The 24,574-nt window shown below is 44.5% G+C and overlaps 1 protein-coding gene across 7 annotated transcripts; it reads left to right on the plus strand.

Annotated features, from left to right (window-relative positions):
• Window positions 1-1,636: 1,636 nt before the first annotated feature.
• Window positions 1,637-22,962, plus strand: CCNC (cyclin C). 7 transcript variants are annotated; one of them, XR_009549635.1, is made up of 14 exons: window positions 1,639-1,852; window positions 2,661-2,767; window positions 4,308-4,392; window positions 4,546-4,615; window positions 6,202-6,253; window positions 8,961-9,016; window positions 9,934-9,969; window positions 10,641-10,732; window positions 12,121-12,188; window positions 19,207-19,286; window positions 20,225-20,343; window positions 20,557-20,612; window positions 21,147-21,241; window positions 21,802-21,952. XR_009549635.1 is itself a non-coding variant. In XM_060190717.1 (13 exons), exons 1-13 carry the CDS (start codon window positions 1,821-1,823, stop codon window positions 21,155-21,157), a joined length of 864 nt encoding a protein of 287 aa, XP_060046700.1. In that variant the 5' UTR covers window positions 1,639-1,820; the 3' UTR covers window positions 21,158-21,608. The 7 variants fall into 7 exon arrangements, 6 of the variants coding, with proteins under 6 accessions (XP_060046704.1, XP_060046700.1, XP_060046699.1 ...); XM_060190717.1 differs by lacking the exon at window positions 21,802-21,952 and having other exon boundaries at window positions 21,147-21,608; XM_060190720.1 differs by lacking the exon at window positions 20,557-20,612 and having other exon boundaries at window positions 1,642-1,852; window positions 21,802-22,962.
• Window positions 22,963-24,574: the final 1,612 nt, after the last annotated feature.

Raw genomic sequence — 24,574 nt, forward strand, 5'->3', positions numbered from 1 at the left:
CAGGTGGGCTATCCAGGTGGGCTATCCTGGTGGGCTCTCCAGGTGGGCTATCCAAGTGGGCTATCCAGGTGGGCTATCCAGGTGGGCTATCCAGGTGGGCTATCCAAGTGGGCTCTCCAGGTGGGTTCTCCAGGTGGGCTATCCTGGCTGCGACTCCCTCTGCGGAGGCAGAGGAGGCCGGAGCTGGGAGGCAGGTGTCCTTGGTAGGTGTCCAGCGGGACTTAGCAGCTCCTCGGGGGTCTGTTCCAGGGGGCTCTTGCCAACGCCCCGATTCTTGGTCCTGCGGATGCTCCTGGCAGCAGGCTGGAGACTCGCTGCTCGGGCTGCCCGGGACTCACGGTGTGCACGGACTCGGACCCTGCGCCGGGTCAGCGGGGTGAAGGCGCCGTGGGTGCTGGTGCCCGCCGTCCTCGCGTCTGGGAGCCGCTGGCCAGGCCTCTGCTGCGCTGCGACTCCACGTGCCCCGACAGTGTCGCAGTCCTCTCCCCGCAGGCCGGCTGTCAGGCTCAGGCAGCATCCGTGGTGGCGACCCCGGGCCATGCTCACTGCTCACATGGACTTCCCAGCTGCTTCCCGATGGAGAGCCCTGGTTTCCTCCGCTCTGCTGTTTAAAAAAATAAATAAAATAACAACAACAACAACAACAATAATAATAATAAGCGCACGGGGCGCCAAGCACAAGGACCGGCGTGAAGATCCTGGTTCGAACCCCGGCTCCCCACCTGCAGGGGGGTCACCTCACAGGCGGTGATGCAGGTCTGCAGGTGTCTGTCTGTCTCTCCCCCTCTGTCTTCCCCTCTTCTCTCCATTTCTCTCTGTCCTATCCAACAACAACGACATCAATAACAACAATAATAAAACAACCAGGGCAACAAAATGGAAAAAACAGCCTCTAGGAGCAGTGGATTCATGGTGCAGGCGCTGAGGATCCCTGGAGGCAAAAATATTTATTTTTTATTTATTTATTTTCCCTTTTGTTGCCCTTGTTTGTTTTTTTTAATGTTGTTGTACTTAATATTATTGTTGTCGTTGTTGTTGGATAGGACAGAGAGACATGGAGAGAGGAGGGGAAGACAGAGAGGGGGAGAGACAGACAGACACCTGCAGACCTGCTTCACCACCTGTGAAGTGACTCCCCTGCAGGTGGGGAGCCGGGGGCTCGAACCCGGATCCTGACACCAGTCCTGCGCTTTGCGCCACCTGCGCTTAACCCGCTGCGCCCCCGCCCGGCCCCTCTATTCTTTTTTAAGAACTCGTTTACTCATGAGAAATGATAGGAGAGAGAAAGACCCAGACATCTCGCCGGCACATGTGCGGCCGGGGATCGAACTCCGGACGTCACGCCTGAGAGTCCAGTGCTTTATCCACCGCGCCACCTCCGGGGCCACGTCATCCGCCGCGCTCTTACTTGCGTCTTCCTGCCCATTCCACGAACGGGCCGCTTCACGTCCTACCGCCTCTCGGGCGCCCCCGCGCGGACGCTCCGGCCTCACTCCCAGCCGGGGCCTCGGCTGCGCCGGCGCAGCACGGCGGACGCGGGCCTGCAGCTCTCGCGAGACTCGCCCGATCGCCGCGAGACTCTGCGACAGCGCCGCTTCCTGCCTTTAGTCGGCGGCCCGGAACCTTCTGCGCGCCCCGGAACGGATGTGCGCGGCGGCGCGTTGCCGGCCGGCGGCCACGGACTTCCGGTGCCGTCCTGGTGCGGGGCGCCGCGGCGCTGAGTGTGGGGCCGGTGGCGTCTGCCGGGCGGGTCGCGTCTATGGTCGCCGCGCGGGCCGCTCCCCCCGCCGGCGCTTTCTCGTCAGGGCGCGCGCTGGGCCATGGCCGGGAACTTCTGGCAGAGCTCCCACTAGTGAGGGCGCGGGCTGCGGGGCGCGGGGGATGGATGCGGGGGATGGGCGCGGGGGATGGGCGCGGGGGATGGATGCGGGGGATGGATGCGGGGGGATGGGCGCGGGGGATGGATGCGGGGGATGGGCGCGGGGGATGGGCGCGGGGGATGGGCGCGGGGGATGGATGCGGGGGATGGATGCGGGGGGATGGGCGCGGGGGATGGATGCGGGGGATGGGCGCGGGGGATGGATGCGGGGGATGGGCGCGGGGGATGGGCGCGGGGGATGGATGCGGGGGATGGGCGCGGGGGATGGATGCGGGGGGATGGGCGCGGGGGATGGATGCGGGGGATGGGCGCGGGGGATGGATGCGGGGGGATGGGCGCGGGGGATGGGCGCGGGGGATGGATGCGGGGGATGGGCGCGGGGGATGGATGCGGGGGGATGGGCGCGGGGGATGGATGCGGGGGATGGGCGCGGGGGATGGGCGCGGGGGATGGATGCGGGGGATGGGCGGGGGGGATGGATGCGGGGGGATGGGCGCGGGGGATGGGCGCGGGGGATGGATGCGGGGGATGGGCGGGGGGGATGGATGCGGGGGGATGGGCGCGGGAGATGGATGCGGGGGGATGGGCGCGGGGGATGGGCGCGGGGGGATGGGCGCGGGGTCATGGGTGCTGCGGGGTGCGGGTCATGGTTGCGGGGTCAAGGGTGCGGGTGATGGGTGCTGCGGGGTGCGGGTCATGGGTGCTGCGGGGTGCGGGTCAAGGGTGCGGGGTGCGGTGGGGACTGGGCTTCGAGAGCCGACTTGGCACGCTTGCCCCGCAGCCTGCAGTGGATTTTGGATAAGCAGGACCTGCTGAAGGAGCGGCAGAAGGACCTGAAGTTCCTGTCGGAGGAGGAGCACTGGAAGCTGCAGATCTTCTTCACCAACGGTGAGCGGGGCTGGCGGGGCTGGCGGCTGAATGGCGGCCGCCTTAGAGGACTTCAGTACACGATTATGTCACACGGCCGCCTTAGAGGACTTCAGTACACGATTATGTCACACGGCCGCCCTAGAGGACTTCAGTACACGATTATGTCACACGGCCGGCCGCCCTAGAGGACTTCAGTACACGATTATGTCACAGGCCGCCTTAGAGGACTTTAGTACACGATTATGTCACAGGCCGCCTTAGAGGACTTCAGTACACGATTATGTCACACGGCCGGCCGCCCTAGAGGACTTCAGTACACGATTATGTCACACGGCCGCCCTAGAGGACTTCAGTACACGATTATGTCACAGGCCGCCTTAGAGGACTTTAGTACACGATTATGTCACAGGCCGCCTTAGAGGACTTCAGTACACGATTATGTCACACGGCCGGCCGCCCTAGAGGACTTCAGTACACGATTATGTCACACGGCCGCCCTAGAGGACTTCAGTACACGATTATGTCACAGGCCGCCTTAGAGGACTTTAGTACACGATTATGTCACACGGCCGCCTTAGAGGACTTCAGTACACGATTATGTCACACGGCTGGCCGCCTTAGAGGACTTCAGTACACGATTATGTCACACGGCCGCCTTAGAGGACTTCAGTACACGATTATGTCACAGGCCGCCTTAGAGGACTTCAGTACACGATTATGTCACAGGCCGCCTTAGAGGACTTTAGTACACGATTATGTCACACGGCCGCCTTAGAGGACTTCAGTACACGATTATGTCACACGGCCGCCTTAGAGGACTTCAGTATACGATTATGTCACAGGCCGCCTTAGAGGACTTCAGTACACGATTATGTCACACGGCCGGCCGCCTTAGAGGACTTCAGTACACGATTATGTCACACGGCCGCCTTAGAGGACTTCAGTATACGATTATGTCACAGGCCGCCTTAGAGGACTTTAGTACACAATTATGTCACACGGCCGCGTTAGATGACTGCATCACACGACCATATTACACATCGCGTTAGATGACTGCATTGTACGACTATATTACATGATGACATGATCATTCTGTGCGGCGGGCGGTTTAGTGGGAGCGGCCAGCTCAGCGTGCTCTGTTTACAGCCGAAGCTGTAAATGTTTATGTTTATGTTTATGTTCTAAAAGCGCTCATCAGTCTCTAAGCATCTACGATTTATTGCTCCTGCACTCAGATGCATCAATGCAGAGTACTGTGGGGACGAATTCTTTGGTTTGAAAGCTACCTGCCATTTTATTTTTATATATTATTATAGAGAAAATGCTTAGGAGAAAGTATTGACAGCAGGAATATTATCTATTTTATTGTTGTTTGTACATACATGTTTGTTTTTTAAACAAATTTGCAAATACTAATGTTAGGCCACTATGATTCATATATAGGCTTTTCTCATTTTTAAAGGCAAGTATGATCCTGATTGAACCATAGGAGATATTGTTCAATTTTAATACTACGGTACCAGGAACTATCCTTACGACTTTATTATTTCTCTTTTAGTCATCCAAGCATTAGGCGAACATCTTAAATTAAGACAGCAAGTCATTGCCACTGCTACGGTCTATTTCAAGAGATTCTATGCCAGGTAGGACTGTTTCCTTTGGGCGTGCGCTCTGCTATTTGAAACTCTCTAGTGGTGATGACTTGCACAGATTGTGATGCTTTATTTTTTATTTATTTATTTTTTTTAGTGTTTCTCATATGGAAGACATGTAATTTTTGTTTTATCGCATTATAGGTATTCTCTGAAAAGTATAGATCCTGTACTAATGGCTCCTACCTGTGTGTTTTTAGCATCCAAAGTAGAGGTATGAAATTGCTTTCTGTTCTTCATCGTCTGTCCCAGTGCTTACATGCTCAGTCTGAAAATAGGAGCAAGTACTTTCAATACTGAAAATAGTGAAAAGTACAGAGATTTGTACAGAAACCAAACAAGTACATACCTAGCTTTATTTTATACCCTCATTTAGCACTTAATACTGTATCGAGTGCTGTTCTGATTCTTTTTATAAGAACAAGTGACTTACTCCTCACCGTAAGCTGCAGGAGATAGATAATAATGATGTCTTCATAATAAGGAAACCAGGCAACAGAGAGATTCAGAAACTAGAATAGAAATACTAACGATCCCCGGGAGGCTCTTCCTAATCCCATGTCACTTAACTGCTTTGTTCCGCAACAAAGCAACATAGTCCTTCATAAATGCCAGCAACCTCTTAGGCTCCGAATGCTTCCCACATCCCACTTTCTCCCCTACTGCCTGCTGCTCATTCCCCACGAGATCATAGGGCGGGCAGGACAAGGGGTAGGGTGACAGTTGCTGTGGAGAGTGGGCAGTGAAGGTGGCTAGGCCAGGAGATGGAAAGAGAAAAGAACTTTTATCTGAGACCAGTTCCTCTCCTCTTTATTTCCCTTTCAGTATTAATATATGTCTTTATTGGAGGGCACACATGGTCTCCAGTACATGGGTGAAGTCGCGCGATTCTCTGCGCCGCACTCTCGCCCCGCCCTCTGTCGTCTCGGACCAGGACCTGAAAGCCCCCCCCGCCCCTCCCCCAGGCCTTTACTTTTGTGCAATACACCGAATCCTTTTAGTGTTTTTGAGAGAAATCTAAAGCAGTAGGAGACACTAAGTGGTCTTTAGAAAATATATGCTTTGGGGGGCAGACAGCGGCACAGCTGGCTGAGCGCACACGTCACGAGGCCGAGGACCCGAGTCGGTGCTCCTGGGCCCCTCCTGCAGGGAGAAAGCTTCTGGGGCGGTAAAGCAGGTGCGTCAGGTGTCTCTCTGTTTCTCTCCCTCTCTGTCTCCCCCTGCCATCTCGATTTCTGACTGTCCCTATCCAATAAATAAAGATGATAAACAGAACTTAAAATATATGCACTTGGGCTGTGGAGACAGCATAGCGGTTACGCAGATCGACTTTGAAGCCTGAGGCGCCATAAGTCCCAGTTTCAGTTCCCACCACCGTAAACTGGAGCATAGCAGTGCTCTGATTAGCAATGGACGAATGTCTGCCTAGTAAATTTACATTCCTTTTGCTTCGTTTTTCTTTTTAGTTATTATTTAACAGTATTCATAATAGATTTCCCAGCTTCTGTCTAAAGTAATGACAGTTGGCTCTCCTAGGGGTAACACTAAGACAGCTTTCAGCCACCAGAAGGCGGTGCAGTGGATAAAGCACCGGGTCCTCAAGCAGAAGGTCCTGGGTTTAGTTGGCTTTGACTGTGGCATCTTGAAGGAAAAGCACTACCCTTGCAGCTGGGTGCTTTATGTGTGCAAGTTCTCTGCGCCTTATGCAGGTGGGAGGCGAGCAGACTGTAAGAGCAGGGACCGCGCGGTCTCTCGGCTGCCTGCTGCTCCTACCTCCCTGACCTCTCGCTTCCTCCCTAGGAATTTGGAGTAGTCTCAAATACAAGACTGATTTCTGCTGCTACTTCTGTGTGTAAGTGCTAAACCTTTGTTTAACTTGAAGAATGCAGTTCTAGAGAAAGCTCTATTGGGTAGATACTTGGCGTTATATGAGACTAGTTGGGTTTGTTATATGTCTTGAGGTCACCACTATGGCTAGTGCATCTGGCTGAAAATAAAACTGAGATACAACAAATTTGAAGTCATTTTTAGTATTTTTTCTCTCTTTATTTTTAACGAGAGATATACGAAGAAAAAGTCGCCCACAGAGAAAGCATTGCTCGGTTGTAATTTGTGGTGGTGCTGGGGATTAAACCTGGGGCGGGAGAGCCTCGGGCATGAAAACCTTTTGCAGAATCAGTGTGCTGTCTCCCCACCCCAGTTCTTTTTTTCTTAAGTTTTTACTTACTTTATTTTATTTATTTATCTTTCTTTTCCCTCTTTTTTTTTTTAAGATTTTATTTATTAATGAGAAAAATAGAGAAAGAACCAGACATCACTCTGGCACATGTTGTGCTGCTGGGGATTTAGCTGAGGACTGCTTACTTGACAGCCCACAGCTTTATCCACTGCGTCACCTCCCGGACCACAAGTTTTTACTTATTTTAATGAGAGGTACAGGGGGTGGCAGCTGGTGGTGCGCCGGGATCTGGTTCAAGCCTCCAGTCCCCACTTGTAGGGGGGAAGCTTTGCAAGCGGTGAAGCAGGGCTGCAGGTGTCTCTCTCCCTTTGTATTTCCACACTTCTCTCTTGATTTCTCTGTCTCTACCCAAATAAATCACACACACACACACACACACACACGTGGGTGAGAGAGAGAGAGATGTCAGAACACTGCTCAGCTCTGGTTTATGATGCTGTTGGGAACTGAACCTGGGACCTAAGAGCCTGAGACATGAAGGTCTTTTGCATAACCATTATGCTGTCTCCCCAACCCCTCGGCCAACTATTCCCATAAATGTGAGTACTCTAGGTCTCTCATAAAAGGAGCTTAGTCCTCACCTGCAGGCGAGTCACTGCACAGGCGGTGAAGCAGGTCTGCAGGTGTCTGTCTTTCTCTCCCCCTCTGTCTTCCCCTCCTCTCTCCATTTCTCTCTGTCCTGTCCAACAATGACAACATCAATAACAATAATAACTACAACAATAAAACAACAAAGGAAACGAGTGAATAAATATTTTTTTTAAAAATTGACATGTAGTGTTGTATTGGTCTTAGGCATACAACTGAATGATATGTCTACATATTGTGAGAAGATTACTACAGTAACTGGCTACAACATGTTCTTATTTTAATAAAACAAAAGAAAGTTAAGAAAGGGGACTTGGTGTGCATCCATACTGTCTAAATGGGATGGAAGATTGATGGCTCTCAGTGGCATTTTAGTACCTCAGGGACTCAGAAGCTGCGCATGTGTATTAGAGGATGAAGAAAGGCCTAGATGGCTTTGCACATAAACCCCTGTTTTTAGGAAATGTAAAAGTACAGATTAGTAAGACTAACTGACTAGATGTCAGCAGCAGCGACTGGCTGTTTCGATCTTCTTAGTTATGTCTCCCTTCTAATACTAGTAGCTTCACTATGTGTGTGTGTGTAAGATACATATCATATGGCTGCCAACGCCCATGTGCAGCGGGGAAGCAGTTACAGAAGCCAGACCTCCCACCCTCTGCACCCCACAATGCCCCTGGGTCCATGCTCCCAGAGGGATAGAGAATGGGAAAGCTGTCAGGGGAGAGGATGGGATACAGAGTTCTGGTGGTGGGAACTGTGTGGAGTTGTACCCCTCTTATCCTATGGTTTTGTTAATGTTTCCTTTTTAAAATTAATTTTAAAAAAGATATACATCATAGAATGCATAACATAAATCATTGGAGAATAGAAAACCTCCATTGTAGAACATAAAACATTGTCATTTTTTTTTCAAACTCCTTTATTTTTGAGGCAGCAGAACTTATCTCAGTTATTGAAACTATTGTAATATAGTGGGGTCTAGCATGTCCTGCCACCAGTTTTTCCCTGAGCCTAAAAACAAGAACTGGCAAGGGGCCGGGTGGTGGCGCACCTGGTTGAGCACACACTACAACGTACAAGCACCCAGGTTCGAGTCCCGGGTCCCCACCTGCAGGGGAAAGCTTCACGAGTGGTGAAACAGGGCTGTAGGTGTCTCTCTGTCTCTCTTCTTCTCTATCCAACCCTTTCCTCTTGATTTCTGGCTGTTTCTATCCAATAAATCAATAAAGATAATAAGAAGAAAAAAAAATAAGAACTGCTTTCTAAGCATCTCCAAGAGCTCGTATAGAAATCAGTTTAGGTGTCTGGGAGGTGGCACAGTGAATAAAGCATCGGACTCTCGCCATGAGGTCCTGAGTTCAGTCCCCAGCAGCACGTATACCAGAGTGATGTCATGAATAAATAAATAAATAAATTCTAAAGAAAAAAAATCAGTTTAGGGCGCCAGCAGGGCTGTAGGTGTCTGTCTTTCTCTCCCCCTCTCTGCCTTCCCCATCTCTCTCGATTTCTCTCTGTCCTATCCAACAACGATAAACAACAAGGGCAACAAAAGGGAAAAATAGCCTCCCGGAGCGGTGGGTTCGTAGTGCAGGCACCGAGCCAGTGATCGCCCTGGAGGCAGACAGTCAGCTTAGCTCGACCTCTAATACTCTCCAGTGTTAATGAGATTCTGATTTGATTCACCTCACTTTCTCAGTTTAAGTTAATTTTTTTTTTTTTTTTTTTGTAGTGAAAACTAGATTTTCATATGCTTTTCCAAAGGAGTTTCCTTATAGGATGAACCATGTAAGTATGTTATACAAAGCTAAAGCACTTGTCAAGTACCTGTATAGAAACTAACTTCATTTTACATGAGAATAAACTGTCTAGTCTCCTAGAAGTGACCATTGAAACACTGTGAGAATATAGACTGTAGGCCAGAGCTGAGCAGTGCTCTGGTGTTTCTCTCTGTGTCTCTCTCTGCATCTCTCTCAAAAATAATTTAAAAAAAAAATAAAATAAAAGAGTATAGACTATAATTAAAGTTTATTTCCTTCTGCCGTTAATCAAAGTAGTTCCTGGCAGTGGTTATTAACCGTGGATGTCTATGAAATGAGCTGCTCCTACTCAGACAGCTGAGTCCCAACGGTCAGGCTTGGGGCTTATGCCTTAGTGTCTTCCAGATGTTTCTGGGTGATATATTGATAAGGTGCAATCTGGTCTGAGGACTAGTACAGTGGGTCACTATGAAGACCTCCATTAGGGGTCTCCATTAAAAGCCCTTTAGAAGATCGATTTCTGTTGATACTGTAACGCATTTTCTTTCTCCACCTTGCATGGGAGTTCTTCCATTTAAAAAATGTTTGCTTTAACTTTAGTATTTTTTTTCCCATTACTGATTTATATTGTAAAGTAAAAGAAGGAACGAGTAGAAATAATGACACTGTTACATCTGTTGAGTGGAAGTAGTAAGAGCGCTTACATGGTGCTGACTATTCCTTGGAAGGACTAGAATGCTTTAGAAGTTTAATCGCACCAGTTGTATAATAGTACATCCTTAATTGTTTGATATGTGTGATTTTATTCAAGCTATTCTGGTTTTTTCCTGGATTTAAATATTTTGGTTGCATTTGTAGTAAATTGCTGTAATATGTATAAGTCATGTTTGACCAAGTAGACTTTATCTAATTTAGTTTCATGTTGGTATTTATAATTTTTAACAGATACTAGAATGTGAATTCTATCTTTTAGAACTAATGGTAAGTGTATTCTCTCCTTGTGATTAATAGAGTAAACTTGTCAAGTTTAGTGAAGTCAGGCATTATTTGAAAAAAATGACTTGCAGGGAGGTACATTTAAAAGCCATCCAAATAATATATGTGAAATAATATGTGGTGAAATCATAGTACCTAGTAACATCATTACCTCCATTCTCTTTGGAAACGTGTGAAATAATGTGTAAAACCTATCTGAGATGGAGAAAGCTTTCTGCGGCAGCTGTAATAAAAGAATTACAAGCAAACCAATGAGGACATTAAGCAGCTATGAGCTCCGCACAATTTGTATATGTGCATGTTACTACTCAGGGTAGATGGGTTCTTTAGCAGAGAGAGAGACCTCCAGTTGGGAATTACAGATTCATAGGCTGATAAGAGGTCTTAGCGTGTCGCAGATGTGACACTTTTGAGCCTCTAAGGGATGGCTGCTGACTGCCTGCCAGCCCATTTGCCCAGGTCTATCCAGAGAGAGCGCCACCTCCCCTGAGAGCTTAGAGAGGCTGCCAGGCTGCCTGCTTCCCAGAGTAAGCGGGGCCCGAGCGGGAGTCAGGAAAAATGCTGACACAGACAGATACACTTCAGTTGGTTGGTGGTCAGTCTTTGTGTTGTAATAAATCTGTCTTATACATACACATTTTTTAAACTGTTTCTAGGATTGTTGCTTGATAGTGTATCATCCTTATAGACCTTTGCTCCAGTATGTGCAGGACATGGGCCAAGAAGACATGCTGCTTCCCCTTGCATGGTAATTAGAACAGAAGTTATTCTTGGTGTTACTCACATGTTACTAGAGAGGCTGACAACTAAACATGGAGGTGACTAGGGCTGGCGACGCAGGATGATGGGTATGCAAAGAGACTTTCATGCTTGACGCACCAAAGCTCCCAGGTTCAATCCCCAGCAGAGCTGAGCAGTGCTCTTCTTCTTCTAGCAATGCTCTGATCAAAAGAAACAAAATGACAACAAAAAATAATTAAATTAGTGTCCAGAGTTACTTAATCTTTAGTAAAATATCTGCTTACTGGGTATATATATATATACAAATATATATATATATATATATATATATATGTAATTAGGATAAGAGAAATTGAGATAGAAGAGGGAGGGGAAAATATCTGCTTATTGGTTCTATATATTATATACATTATACATATGTATTTAATTTAGGATAAGAAGCTGAGCTAGAAGAGAGAAATATCTGCTTATTGGTTCTATATATTATATACATTATACATATGTATTTAATTTAGGATAAGAAGCTGAGCTAGAAGAGAGAAATATCTGCTTATTGGTTCTATATATTATATACATTATACATATGTATTTAATTTAGGATAAGAAGCTGAGCTAGAAGAGAGAAATATCTGCTTATTGGTTCTATATATTATATACATTATACATATGTATTTAATTTAGGATAAGAAGCTGAGCTAGAAGAGAGAAATATCTGCTTATTGGTTCTATATATTATATACATTATACATATGTATTTAATTTAGGATAAGAAGCTGAGCTAGAAGAGAGAAATATACACACACACATATATTTAATTTAGGGTATAGAGAAATTGAGATGGAAAGGGGGAGGGAAAGAGAAAGAGAGAGAGACCTCCTCCCTAGCCAGATCTTTGAATTGTCACATGAACACCTACCATCCCTGCTCAATTGAATTTTAATAAATATACTGGTATGTGTGCTAAAATGGTATGGTTATTTAGATTATTTATTTTATGAATAGCTCCGTTAGATTTCGTTCTTAAGCAGAACAGATTGTTTACATAAAATTTTTCCTTAAAATAACCCACATACTTTTTGGCGGAGCTTAACATACTCATCTCATGATTTCTGGCTTCCAGTCTGATTTTACAATTTTTAATACGTCAGGAGAACATTCTCTTTTATATTTGTGATGTTTTCAAAACATTCAGCTGCATTTTATTCCTTAAAATGGTAACTCACTATTGCATTCTTGCTTTTCACTTTTTCCACCCTTGCTGTTTTCTTCACATGTTTATATAAAAAGAATTAAATGTGTACAAGAGTAGGAAATCTGGCGTGCTGTAGGGTTGGGGTGATGTATGATCCTGAGGTCATTTTGCTTTCAGGAATGATAGACTTTACTTTTCTACAGGAGGATAGTGAATGACACCTACAGAACTGACCTCTGCCTCCTGTACCCTCCCTTCATGATCGCTCTAGGTACGTAGACACAGTGCCTGCCTCCCTGTCATCAGCCTGTTCGGGTCATCCTAAAAGAAGTGTCACCCTCTTCACTTTGTTGTATGTTCTGTGAAATAACGAATCCTTGCGATTGAATATTCAGTGGTGGGGGGTCGTGCAGCATTACGTCGCTAATACTAACTGTAACTTTGGTTTGCTTGTTTGTTTTTGCCTCCAGGGTTATTGCTGGAGCTCGGTGCTGAAAATATGAATCCACCACTCCTAGTGGCCTTTTTTTTTCTTTCTGTATATAACTTACTATTATTATTATTATTTAATCTACACTTATTTATTGAATAGAAACAGCCAGCAATTGAGAGGGAGGGTGGAGACAGAGGGAGAGAGACAGACAGACACCTGCTGCCCTGCTTCACTTCTCACAAAGCTTTCCCCCTGCAGGTGGGGACCAGGAGCTCAAACCCAGGTCCTTGCTCATTGTAATGCGTGTGCTCAAGCTGGTGCACCGCCACCCCCCCCCTTCTTCCTGTTTTTTATTGGACGAGATAGAGTGAAATTGAGAGGGGGAGAGGTGATAGAGAGGGATAAAGATAAGCAATTGCAGACCTGCTTCACGGCTGAGGAAGGCTCCCTGCTGCATTTGGGGAGCAGGGTTCGAACCCAAGTCCTGCAGTGGGTCTGTGCACATGGTGCTTTGTGTGCTTAACGGGGTGCATCACTGCGCAGCCCCTACTAATGGTGACTTATAAAGCAGCTGGACCTGTCTGTCTCTCATTTCCTGAGCCCAGATAAACCCTTACAGGGTAAATAGAGAGCATCTGCGCTGACTGCCTTAGAGGGAAGCCAGCTACCATTCTGTCCTCTGTGGGAGTTAGTGCTGTCACTGGTTAGGGTAGTCTGTGGAGGCAAAGAGTCCTGGGTTGAAACCTTATTTTCTTTACAGTTGTGAGAAAGTTAGTTAATTTGGGCTTATTCCCTCAATTGTGACATTTAGGGGTGACTAGTCAGTCTGTAGGGTTGGAAGAGTTGACTGTCTTGTAGAGCTTCTTCTGCCACATTAGACATTTGCCAGTTTCTGTCCCGTTCTACTGATTTCTGTATTTCTGTTCTCTCACTCATTTATTTGCCAATCAGACTTATTTTCACTGGTTCCTGTTTACTCATTCTATTTTGACCTTATCTGCTTCATTTTCTTTTTTAAAGAATTTATTTATTTATTAATGAATTAATGAGAAAGAGGAGGGGAGAGAAAGAACCAGACATCACTCTGGTACATGTGCTGCCGGGGACTGAACTCGGGACCTCATGCTTGAGAATCCAGTGCTTTATCCACTGCGCCACCTCCCGGACCACATCTGCTTCTTTATTTCTAAATATGAGACCTAAAGTGTCATTCTCGTATATGTGACATCAGGGGTCGAAGTTGAGATTTAGTGGTCCTCCCAATTTCTGGGTAAAAACTACAACTGTATTTTAATATATATATATATATATATATATATATATGTCTCTGTTCTCATACTCATTTTTTTAAGTATTAGTTTAGATATCACCTTTTTTTAAATAATTTATTTCTTTATTGGGGAATTAATGTTTTACATTCAAATAGTACATACAATAGTTTGTACATGCATAACATTCCCCAGATTCCCATTTAACAATACAACCCCCACTATTTCATTCATCATTTTTCATGGACCTGTATTCTCCCCACCTACCCACCCACCCCAGAGTCTTTTACTTTGGTGTAATACTCCAATTCCATTTCAGGTTCGACTTGTGTTTTCTTTTCTAATCTTGTTTTTCAACTTCGGCCTGAGAGTGAGATCATCCCGTATCCATCCTTCTGTTTCTGACTTATTTCACTCAACATGATTTTTTCAAGGTCCATCCAAGAGCAGCTGAAAACGGTGAAGTCACCATTTTTAACAGCTGTGTAGTATTCCATTGTGTATATAGACCACAACTTGCTCAGCCACTCATCTGTTGTTGGACACCTGGGTTGCTTCCAGGTTTTGGCTATTACAGATTGTGCTGCCAAGAACATATGTGTACACAGATCTTTTTGGATGGATGTGTTGGGTTCCTTAGGATATATCCCCAGGAGGGGAATTGCAGGGTCATAGGGTAGGTCCATTTCTAGCCTTCTGAGAGTTCTCCAGACTGTTCTCCACAGAGGTTGGACCCATTGACATTCCCACCAACAGTGCAGGAGGGTTCCTTTGACCCCACACCTTCTCCAGCATTTGCTGCTGTTACCTTTTCTGATGTGTGACATTCTCACAGGAGTGAAGTGATATCTCAAATATTTTGATAGCTTGTGTCTTCATTTTCATTGAACTCTCGAAACATTTTGATTTCTTCCTTGATTTCCTCTTTGACCCATAAGTTGTTAAGAAGTGTACTGTTGAGCTTCCACATTTTGGGACTGTTACTAATCTTTTGTTGATTGTTAAGTGTTAGTTTAATTCCACTGTGGTCTGAGAAGATGCTTGAGATGATTTCAATGCTCTTGAATTGGCTGATGCTGTCTTTGTGGCCTAACGTATGGTCTATCCTTGAGAATGATCCATGTGGATTTGAGTAAAATGTGTATTCCGGTTTCTTGGGATGAATGACTCTGAAAATGTCCAATAGTTCTAGTTTATCTATCTCTTCATTTAGCTCCCTTATGTCTTTACTGATTTTCTTCCTGGATGATCTGTCAAGTTGAGATAGTGGGGTGTTGAAGTCCCCTACTATGATTGTGTTACTGTTAATATATTGCTGTAGCTCTTTCAGTAGAAGTTTGATGTATTTAGATGGCTTCTCATTGGGTGCATAGATATTAATAATTGTTAAGTCCTCTTGATTGACTGATCCTCTGAGCATTAAGTAGTGTCCATTCCTATCTTTTTAAATCTTATCTATTTTAAAGTCTATCATGTCAGATATGAGAATAGCTGTTCCTGCCCTTTTTTGTGGGCCATTGGCTTATATGATAGTTTTCCATCCTTTCACTTTAAGTCTGTGTTTGTCTTGTTGAGTTAGGTGAGTTTCCTGTAGACAACATATTGTTGGGTTGTGTTTTCTGATCCATCTTGCTACTCTGTGTCTTTTAATAGGTGAATTCAGGCCATTGACATTTATTGATATCAAAGATTGAAGATATTTTAACGCCATTCTTGTAGAGTTTTAGAGTGTTTTGATATATGTTCTATTTGTGGTGGTCTGGTTGTTTATAGGAGACCTTTCAGAACTTCTTTCAGGGCAGGCTTGGTGATGGTTGCTTCCTTCAACTGTTGTTTGTCTGAGAAGGTTTTGATGCTTCCATCTAGTCTGAATGACAGTCTAGCAGGATATAGTATTCTTGGCTGAAAGCCTTTCTCATTGAGCACTCGATAGATATCTTGCCATTCTCTTCTGGCCTGTAGTGTTTGTATGGAGAAGTCTGCTGCTAATCTTATGGGTTTTCCTTTGTAGGTGACTCTTTGTTTTTCTCTTGCAGCCTTGAGGATCCTTCCTTTATCCTTATTCCTTTCCATTCTAAGTATGACATGTCTTGGTGTCTTTAGGTCTGGGTTAATTCTGTTTGGGACCCTCTGGGCTTCTTGAATCTTTATGTCTTTGGTGTTGTCTAGACTAGAGAAATTTTCAGCTATTATGGCCTGGAGAACGCTTTCTTCCTCCCCTTCTCTTTCTTCCTCTGGTAAGCCAATAATGCGTATATTGTTTCTTTTGAAGTCATCCCATAGGACTCTGTTGTTGTTTTCAGCATCTCTTAATCTCTTTTTGAGATCTCTTACTTCTTTTTTAGTTGTCTCTAATTCATCCTCAATCTTGCTAATTCTGTCTTCAGCCTCATAGATTCTATTCTCTCTGCCCTCTACTGCTTTCTGGAGTTCATCTGTTTTGTTGCCCTGCTCTGATACTGTTTTAGCTTGTTCAGCTAGTTGCCTTCTTAGCTCAGCAATTTCAGCTTTCAGCTCTCTAATAACCATGAGATTATTAGAATTTTCTTCCATATTCTCATTTGTTGTTCCTGCATTTCTGATTACAATTTTTTCAAATTCTTTACTCACTCCTGTGATTATTTCCTTAGCTAATGTTTGGATGTTGAACTCGTTGTTTTGTGCTTCACCCTCTGGAGGACTTTTAGCTGGACTCTTGTCCTGGTTCGAGTCTCCAATATTTTTTCTTGTTGTTTTAACCATTTTATATATTATGTTATGAGTTCCCTTTATCAGTACTTTTCAAATTATTGATCACTGTTGCCTGGATTGACTTGTGTCTAAGTAAGTTAATTAAAGGGTTTACAGTGGTGGAAGTTAACAGTTTTTTCAATCCCTGAGTTGGAGCTCAGTGGTGTAAAAGCCTCTTTTTTTTTCTTCCCTGTAGGCTATGGGTGCCTGAGGGCGTTTAAACTATCAATAGGCTTTTTAGCTTAATCACTGACTCCTGACCAAGAGATAAAGCAGGGTGTGGCAGAGATAACCCAGTGGTTATGCAAAGAGACTTTCACAGCCCCTCAGCTATGCCACCGAGGTATAGGTCTTCTCCTGGGTTTCCCGGTTAGATCTCTGTCCCCTGGTGTCCCTCCCTGTTGCTGCTCCAGATTCTGAGGGCAGTAGCAATGGAGACTCAGAGTTGCACTTGGTGAGTCTCTGGGGAGTCCTTTCCTCCCTTCAGCTGTCCCCTTGTTGGTGGAGCAGACTGGAGGTGGTGTCTCCACTGATAAACTGCTGAACTGTTAGCAGTCACTTAATCTCTCCTTAGGCCCCTCTCTCCTCTCTGTCACCAGCCACGCGTGTTTGTACTCACGGGTGATTTACTGGGTTCCTGTGGTCATTCTAGTCCTGTCTTGTTTCGGTCCCGGGTGGTCTCCGTTGGTATTCCTAGTTGATCCGGGAGAGGAGAGGAGAGGAGAGGAGAGGAGAGGAGAGGAGAGGAGAGGAGAGGAGAGGAGAGGAGAGGAGAGGAGAGAAAGCGATCTGCTGCTCGTAGCTCCGCCTCCGGAAGTCGAATCCCAGATATCACCTCTTTAAAAAAAATTTTTTTATTTACTATATGGAATAGAGATAGCTAGAAATTGAGAGGAAGGGGGAGATAGATAGATAGAGACCTGCAACACTACCACTTGTGAAACTTTCCCCCTGCAGGTGGGGCCCAGGGGCCAGACATTACCTCTTGACAGTCTACTTCGCTCTCCAGTTCTCTATCGTCTTAGTCTAGGTTAGGACATCTGTCTCTGATTTCCTTTATGTATGCCCTTGTCACGGTATTTTCTTTCTTTTTTTTTTTAAGTCTTTTTTTTTTTTCCCTTTTGTTGCCCTTGTTGTTTATCATTGATGTTACTGTTGTTGTTATTGCTGTCGTTGTTGGATAGGACAGAGAGAACTCTAGAGAGGAGGGGAAGACAGAGGAAGAGAGAAAGACAGACACCTGCAGACCTGCTTCACCACCGCAGGTGGGGAGCCGGGGTCTTGAACCGGAATCCTTACACTGGTCCCGGCACTTTGCGGCACGTGCGCTTAACCCGCTACGCCACCACCCAACCCCCTGCATTTTCTGTTTTTAAAACTGCCTATTGTAGTGACCCGGTAGGTGAGGCAGTAAAACATGAGGTCATCTCCCCACACACACCCATTAATAACATTTTTTGAGTTAATTACCTGCTATAATTTCAGTCCTTTGGTCTCACTTCATCCTGAACCTAAGTCCTCCTTCATAGCTTTGAGCTGGAACAACCTGTGTGTCAGTTGACACTGGAGTTCCTGCTTGCCTAGAGTGTCACTGTTAGTCAGAAGGGCAGCCGGAGCAGGGACTGTCCCCCTTCACAGCTGCAGTGCAGTCGGGACAGCCAGGGTGCTCTGGAGGAATCATATTAGACAACATGACAGTGTGCTGTGTCTGCGTTCTTACAGCCTAGTAACTTAATACTCTGCATAACTGTGTTGTATATAGTGCACTAGCTTTGGTCCTAAGTTCTCTTTGATTATATTATTGAATTCTGTACTACTGTGTCAATTTCTAACTGGATTCCGTGCTATTGATAATAACAACGATACAGAGACAGCTGCAAAGCAAAGGCAATACTGAAATTTATCAGCATGTTGACTTACAGAATTTATTTGATCTTTTTGACACCAGGCTTGTTATTACTGGGGCTTGGTGCCAGCACTGCAGATCCACCACTCCCAGAGGCCAGAGGCCTTGTTGTTTCCTTTTTGTTTCCTTTTTTTTTTTTTTTAAACCAGAGCACTGGTCAGCTCTGGCTTACGGTTCTTCTTCTTCTAGCGTTTGCCCTTCTTCCATAGCCAGTTAACAGCATCAGGTTGAGCCTGATGTAAAGTTTCGAGACCTCCTTTGAATCTGGAGAGGTGGCAGTCGTTGACTATGTGGGTCTTAGCCGCCGCGGCTTATGGTGGTGCAAGGGATTGAACCTGGGACTTTGGAGCCTCAGGCATGACAGTTTGTTTGCATAACCATTATGCTGTCTACCCCCCGTCCTTTTTTTTTTTTTCCCCATTTTTATTTGACAGGACAGAGAGATTGAGAGAGGTGAGGGAGACAGGAAGAGAGATGGACACTTGCAGACCTGCTTCACCACTGGTGAAGTGTCCCCCTGCAGGTGGAGGCGGGCTGGACCCCGGGTCCCTGGGCATGGTGATATGTGTCTTAGCCGGTGCTGCACCACTGTCCAGCCCCAGTTCACAGCTCTTTTTGTTGTTGTTGTTGTTGCACTGATCGCTGCGAGCAGTTTAAAGTGTTGGAGAATGCATGTGAGAATCACAAGTGAGAATCGTGTTGTTAGCAGCCTAGGAAAGGACTCAGTTACTAAAGCACAGGGGGCCTTGCTGGTCTCAGTCTTCCAGTCGGGTCCCCCAAGGAACCATGTACCTGAGTGCCACTGTGACCGACTTGTCTCTCTCTCTCCTGTGAGATTCTTTCTCTTTCGTGTGTTAACACATCTCTTAAACAATCTTCAACACTAAGTAAGGTTCACACGTTCCCATATCCGCACTGAGCCGTGCGTCTTCACCTCTCATTTTCTTTCCAGCTTGCCTGCATGTAGCCTGTGTTGTACAGCAGAAAGATGCCAGGCAGTGGTTTGCTGAGCTTTCTGTGGATATGGAAAAGGTATTCTTTAAAATTCCCATAGATGAATATGTACTTGAACATTTTTAAATGAGTGTTATATTTACTCACCTTGAGCTTGGGATTGTATAATGCTCACCTAGCTAAAATGTTTTTTTTTAGAATATTTTTTATTACTGGTTAGAGACAGAAATTGAGAGGGGAGGGGGAGATAGAGAGGGAGTGAGACACCTGCAGTCTTGCTTGTGAAGCTTTCCGCTGTAGGTGGGGATGAGGGGCTTGAACCTGGGTTCTTGTGCACTGTAATGTGAGCGCTTAACCAGGTTGCCACTGCCTGGCGCCCTAAAACATTTTTTTGATTAAAAAATTAAGAGATGTGTTCTGCAAGAGTCAAATGTTAATTATTGAAGTTATATTTCTCTTCAGTTTAGGTATAAAGAAAGCTATGTTTTTGATTTGATTGATTGAAAAAGCAGTTTCTAGTCTGCAAAGTACTTCCCCCTCCCCCCATTGTTTTTAAAATCTTTTCTGCTGAAATGTGGAGAGCATTAGAATTAACTCTAATTCTAATCTTGGAATTAATTAGGATTGATTGCAAGGTTGGGTCTGCTCAGGCAAGGAAGAGTGAGGGAATTAGGAAACAGAATCAACACCTTTTGTTGACTACTTCCCATTAAATCGTAATGATAGTAAAGGTATTTGATAGTAACATGATTTTAGGCTTTCTTCCAAATTCTTCACCGGTTTGGTTTAAGGTGCAGATAGACAGAAACCAGGTCAGGGTGCACATGCCAACAGGCTAACGGGCAGGACAGGCCCTGACGTCAGCAGCGCCATGGTGCAGCGAGGCTTCACATCCCACAGTCTCTGCTCCGCTCTGTCTCACGGCTTTCTGTGGGGTGCCTGGCGTGAGACGTGTGTCGTCTATGTACTAAATGCTTTTTGACATTTCTACTGAAAACTTTCCAAATGTCTCCTAGATCTTGGAAATCATCAGGGTCATTCTAAAGCTGTATGAGCAGTGGAAGAGCTTTGACGAGAGAAAGGAGATGGCGGCCATTCTCAGCAAGATGCCGAAGCCCAGGCCTCCTCCCAGCAGGTACTTTACACCTGGCCGCTAGCTCAGGCCGCTAGCTCCGTTTAACCACATCTGTTATCTGCAGTTTCCCACTGTCCGTAGACTGGTAGACTTTTTGCCTAAACGTCCCGCCAAAGTGTTGTGTGCATTATCTAATCTGTGTCTCACAAGTCGATTAATTTACTCCCCTGTGTAGCAGCTTCTCCCAGTAACGCAGCGGCAGGTCTATTACAGGTATCCCTCAACATATGGCTATAGACTGTATAGACATTGGGACAGAATAGACATAGGTGAGTTCATGTGAAATCCAGGAATAAAAATTTGGTGGTGGTCCCATGTCAGCTTGACATTATGTCATCTTTTTCCCCCACTCCTGGCTGTTACTGTGTGTCATAAATTTCAATAGCGATCCCAAATATTTGTATTACTGATCCGCTACTGTGCAGATAAATGAAGAGTTTTGGCCTTTGGGTGATGCAAAGGTCCATGGCACACAGTAACCTGGTTTTGTTAAACACAAATCACTGTGTTAAAAGTGCTTTTTGTTGTTGTTGTTGTTGTTTGTGGTGATTTTTTTTTTTTAAGTAGGATCTGTATATTAAGTTCAGTGGTTCTCAGCTGTCAGTGTACATCAGATCATTTGTAGTAGGGGAAAAAAGCCAAAGGAAAGAAATACTACCCAGCATAAGGATTTATTTTAAATGATTTAGTTGCATAGCATTAAGAGGTGCAGATCTGAGAAGTCCATGTTAGCACTTGGAAAGCAAGTAACATTGACGTCTGTCAGCCACTCAAGCAGCTGCCTTTGGATGCGTTTTTTGCAGAAATTCCCTGAGTGACTCTCCACTAGTGGCAGGGCCCGAAGCTGCAAGATGATGACGGACAAGATAAGGCAATCATCCTATTGCCACAGTTACTGGTACTTTCAGTTTTAGTTATTTTTATGATAAATAATCAGCATTTTCCAGAAAGTTGCCACGTTTCTTTATGACTTACAGAGGTTTGCTGTATTTACATATGATTTTATTATGCATTGGACAGTAATTTTTTTTGGAAGAATGCTTTTTGATTTTCATAACTAGTAGGAATATGATTTTATATGTAAGATTGACTTTTATAAGACATTTGTTCAGAATCTCTATAATCTCTATGTTGAGTGATACCTGTAATGACAATGAAGTCCCATACCCTTATTTAAATGCATTGAGTTTCTATGCTCACTGGCTTTAAGGATGCCTGTTGTGTGAAAGGGCGCTGTTAAATGAGAATAAAAACATAAAACCAAATGCTAGTCTTCTGGACTTTTAATTTTCCTACATTTAAATCATGGTTTGGAAAAAAATAATAATAAGTACATCTCAGTTTGGAATGTTTTATAAAGTCGTACCACAGAATAACTTTAAAAAACTAGTTGGCTTAAGAGTGTTGAAAATAAGTCTTTTAATTGGTCTGAAATCGTTTTCTTCCCCACTTGAACAGTGAAGGAGAGCAGGGTGCAAATGGAAGTCAGAAGTCTAGCTACAGCCAGTCCTAAAACATTCCGAAGAATCCTAGTGGACCTCTTGGAAGTAAACCAGTGGACAGATTTCAGTAATGTCTTCAGCGGAACACAAATAAATGAACATGAGTAGCTTGTTTCTGTCAGTCCTATGGGGAAGTGATTTTTATTTTTGCAAAACAAGTTTTTCCTTATCTAATTTTATTCCAGAGCATAACTGATTAAGATCTCTTGATTATGAAAGTTTAGAAAAGTTCTAAGGGGGCCTACAGACAGACAGATAAAGACATGTCAAAATTAATAAGATCAGTATTATTTGGAAAATGGAGATGGCCATTGAAGAAACAGAAATCAAAGACATTAAAAAGTCAAATAAGTGAAAGGGTTTTTTTCCTTCCCTCAAGTTAAACTTAAAAGTTGTATGTACTGAATCAACTCTTAACATGATCCTGGAATATTTTGTTAATGATGTTACTTCAGGGAAATCAGTGACCTGCTGATTTTAAATGGCATTTTATTCAATAATTTTGATATTACACCGTGGGAAATACTAGCCCAGCCTAGCAGACACGTGCAGTGCGCACAGCATACTCTGACATTTTAAAGGTCACACTGAATGCATAACCATTTGGAAATGCTGGGCAAACAGTTTTTAAAAAAACAAAATAAAACTATCTGCAATTAAGTCCCAGTTAATCAGGCATTTTGAGAGCTAATTTATAAGACAATATAATATGACTGAAATTGGGTAACTTTTTAATGCTACCTTTTATTCTACTGTGAAACGTTTTTATATGATGCACACTCTAGTTTTGATGTCGTCTTGTGGATTTTCAAATTCACTATGGGACCCTGAGCCAGGACCCCATCAGGGGTCGGGTCAGCTTGGCCCTGGCTGTTAGTTCTCATGTAGGACTCGAGCCTGAGTGTCTGTCAGTGGGCTTGTACTGTCTGTGAAACTTCGTGATCATTTTCTTCCGACTTGAAGGAGAGTAATAAAAACTCGAGCCATAGGATAATTATGTACAATTTAAAGATTTGATTTTTTTATATATATATATAAATCAATTGTGGAAATGTGTTACTGGATTATTGACTTACTAGAATGAAAACTACAAGAATAAAAGTAAGTTCTCCAGCTATCTGGACTAATGTGTGTCTTGAATTTATCTTTTGTGAATCTGCCTTACATTTTCTGGGAGTCCTTCTTCCAAGTATGTGTAAATTCTTCTATAGTTTACCAAGACAATCTCTAATGATCCGTAAAGAGCTTACAGTCAGGCTTCCTTGTGGAGAGTATCAGATGAGCTAGCAAGGGAGCTTAGGTATAAATCCAGTGCCGATGAGAAGCACAGATCTCTTAGGCTGTAGGCAGGACATATTGCCCAGGAGAAAAGCCCCCCTCAAGTCTGAAGGAATTCACGGCGGGCTTGGAAGGGCAGAACAGTCAGACCGCAGTCACTTGTCCTGCTTTTTCCTTTAACCTCATCTAAATTCTTTTGCAGACCTTCATATTTATACACGTGCCTTAGAGCTTTGTTTATAATCTTATTATAGAAGCCACCAAACAGTAGAATGTAGTCAACCCCCATGTGTCTGTGACCACACCACTTGGTGACCGTATTTTCAGTGCGTGAACATATTCAGCTTCAACTCCACTTCTGCCTCTGTCCCCCTGATGTGTATGTTGTTCGGAAACAAATTTAAGATGTTTTCCATTATTTTAGTATGTATTCTAAAAACAAATTTTAATTTTGTAATACCAAACATTCAATGATCATATTGTCAGTTATCTCTCTCTTTAAACTTTACTTAATTTGATGGGACAGAGAGAAATTGAGAAGGAACCGGGTGGAGAGGGAGAGAGAGACATTCCGCTTACCAAGTCTCCCCGTGTAGACCAGGGGTTTGAACCCGGGTCCTCGCTCATGGAAACGTGCAGTTAACCTGACCCCCACTGATAAATTCTTTCAATATTTTTTAATCCATGATTCCTCCATCTCATTGTTGTAAATATTTTATTTATTCATGAGAAAGACAGGAGGAGAGAGAGAACCAGACATCACTCTGGTACATGTGCTGCCGGGGATCGAACTCAGGACCTCATGCTTGAGAGTCCAATGCTTTATCTACTGTGCCACCTCCCGGACCACTCTCCATCTCATTTTTCAAAAGATTATTAGTGAGAGTGAGAGCGTTTCGCAGCACACACAGTGCAGAGGATTGCAGTCAGGCGCACAGGCATGAGTCTTGATATTTTGTTCATGGTGCCACCTCCTAAACACGTCTCATTTTTTTTAATTCCCCTTCTAGCTTGCTTGTCTGCTAAGAATCCCACCATGTGAATTCTGCAGGTTGCGTCTTTGAAGTGTCAAGTTTCTCCCACTAGCTTATGTAGTGGCCGGCTGACTGTCTTTTCCTGCGTGGTAGCTCTTAGCGACCAGGTACTACCATAAGTTGCACTGTCTAGTATGGTACTTACTAGTCGGACCGGGATGTGCTATGTAAAAATATCTTAATAATTTGCGTATGTGTCTTACTCATATTTTTGTATATGAAAATAAATCTCACTCTGTAACCTTTTGAGTGTAAGTTTTAAAATCTCCTAACTGCTTTCATTACATCACTCTTTTGGACAGAAACGGGAGAGGGAGAGAGAAAGAGACACTAGCTGGGACTGAGGGCTTGAATGTGCACACGCCGAGACTCGGCCCACTTTCATTATATTTCTACTGAGCAGGGCTGATATATGAC

Source organism: Erinaceus europaeus, chromosome 4 (genome assembly GCF_950295315.1).
Source record: "Erinaceus europaeus chromosome 4, mEriEur2.1, whole genome shotgun sequence".
Lineage (NCBI taxonomy): Eukaryota > Metazoa > Chordata > Mammalia > Eulipotyphla > Erinaceidae > Erinaceus > Erinaceus europaeus.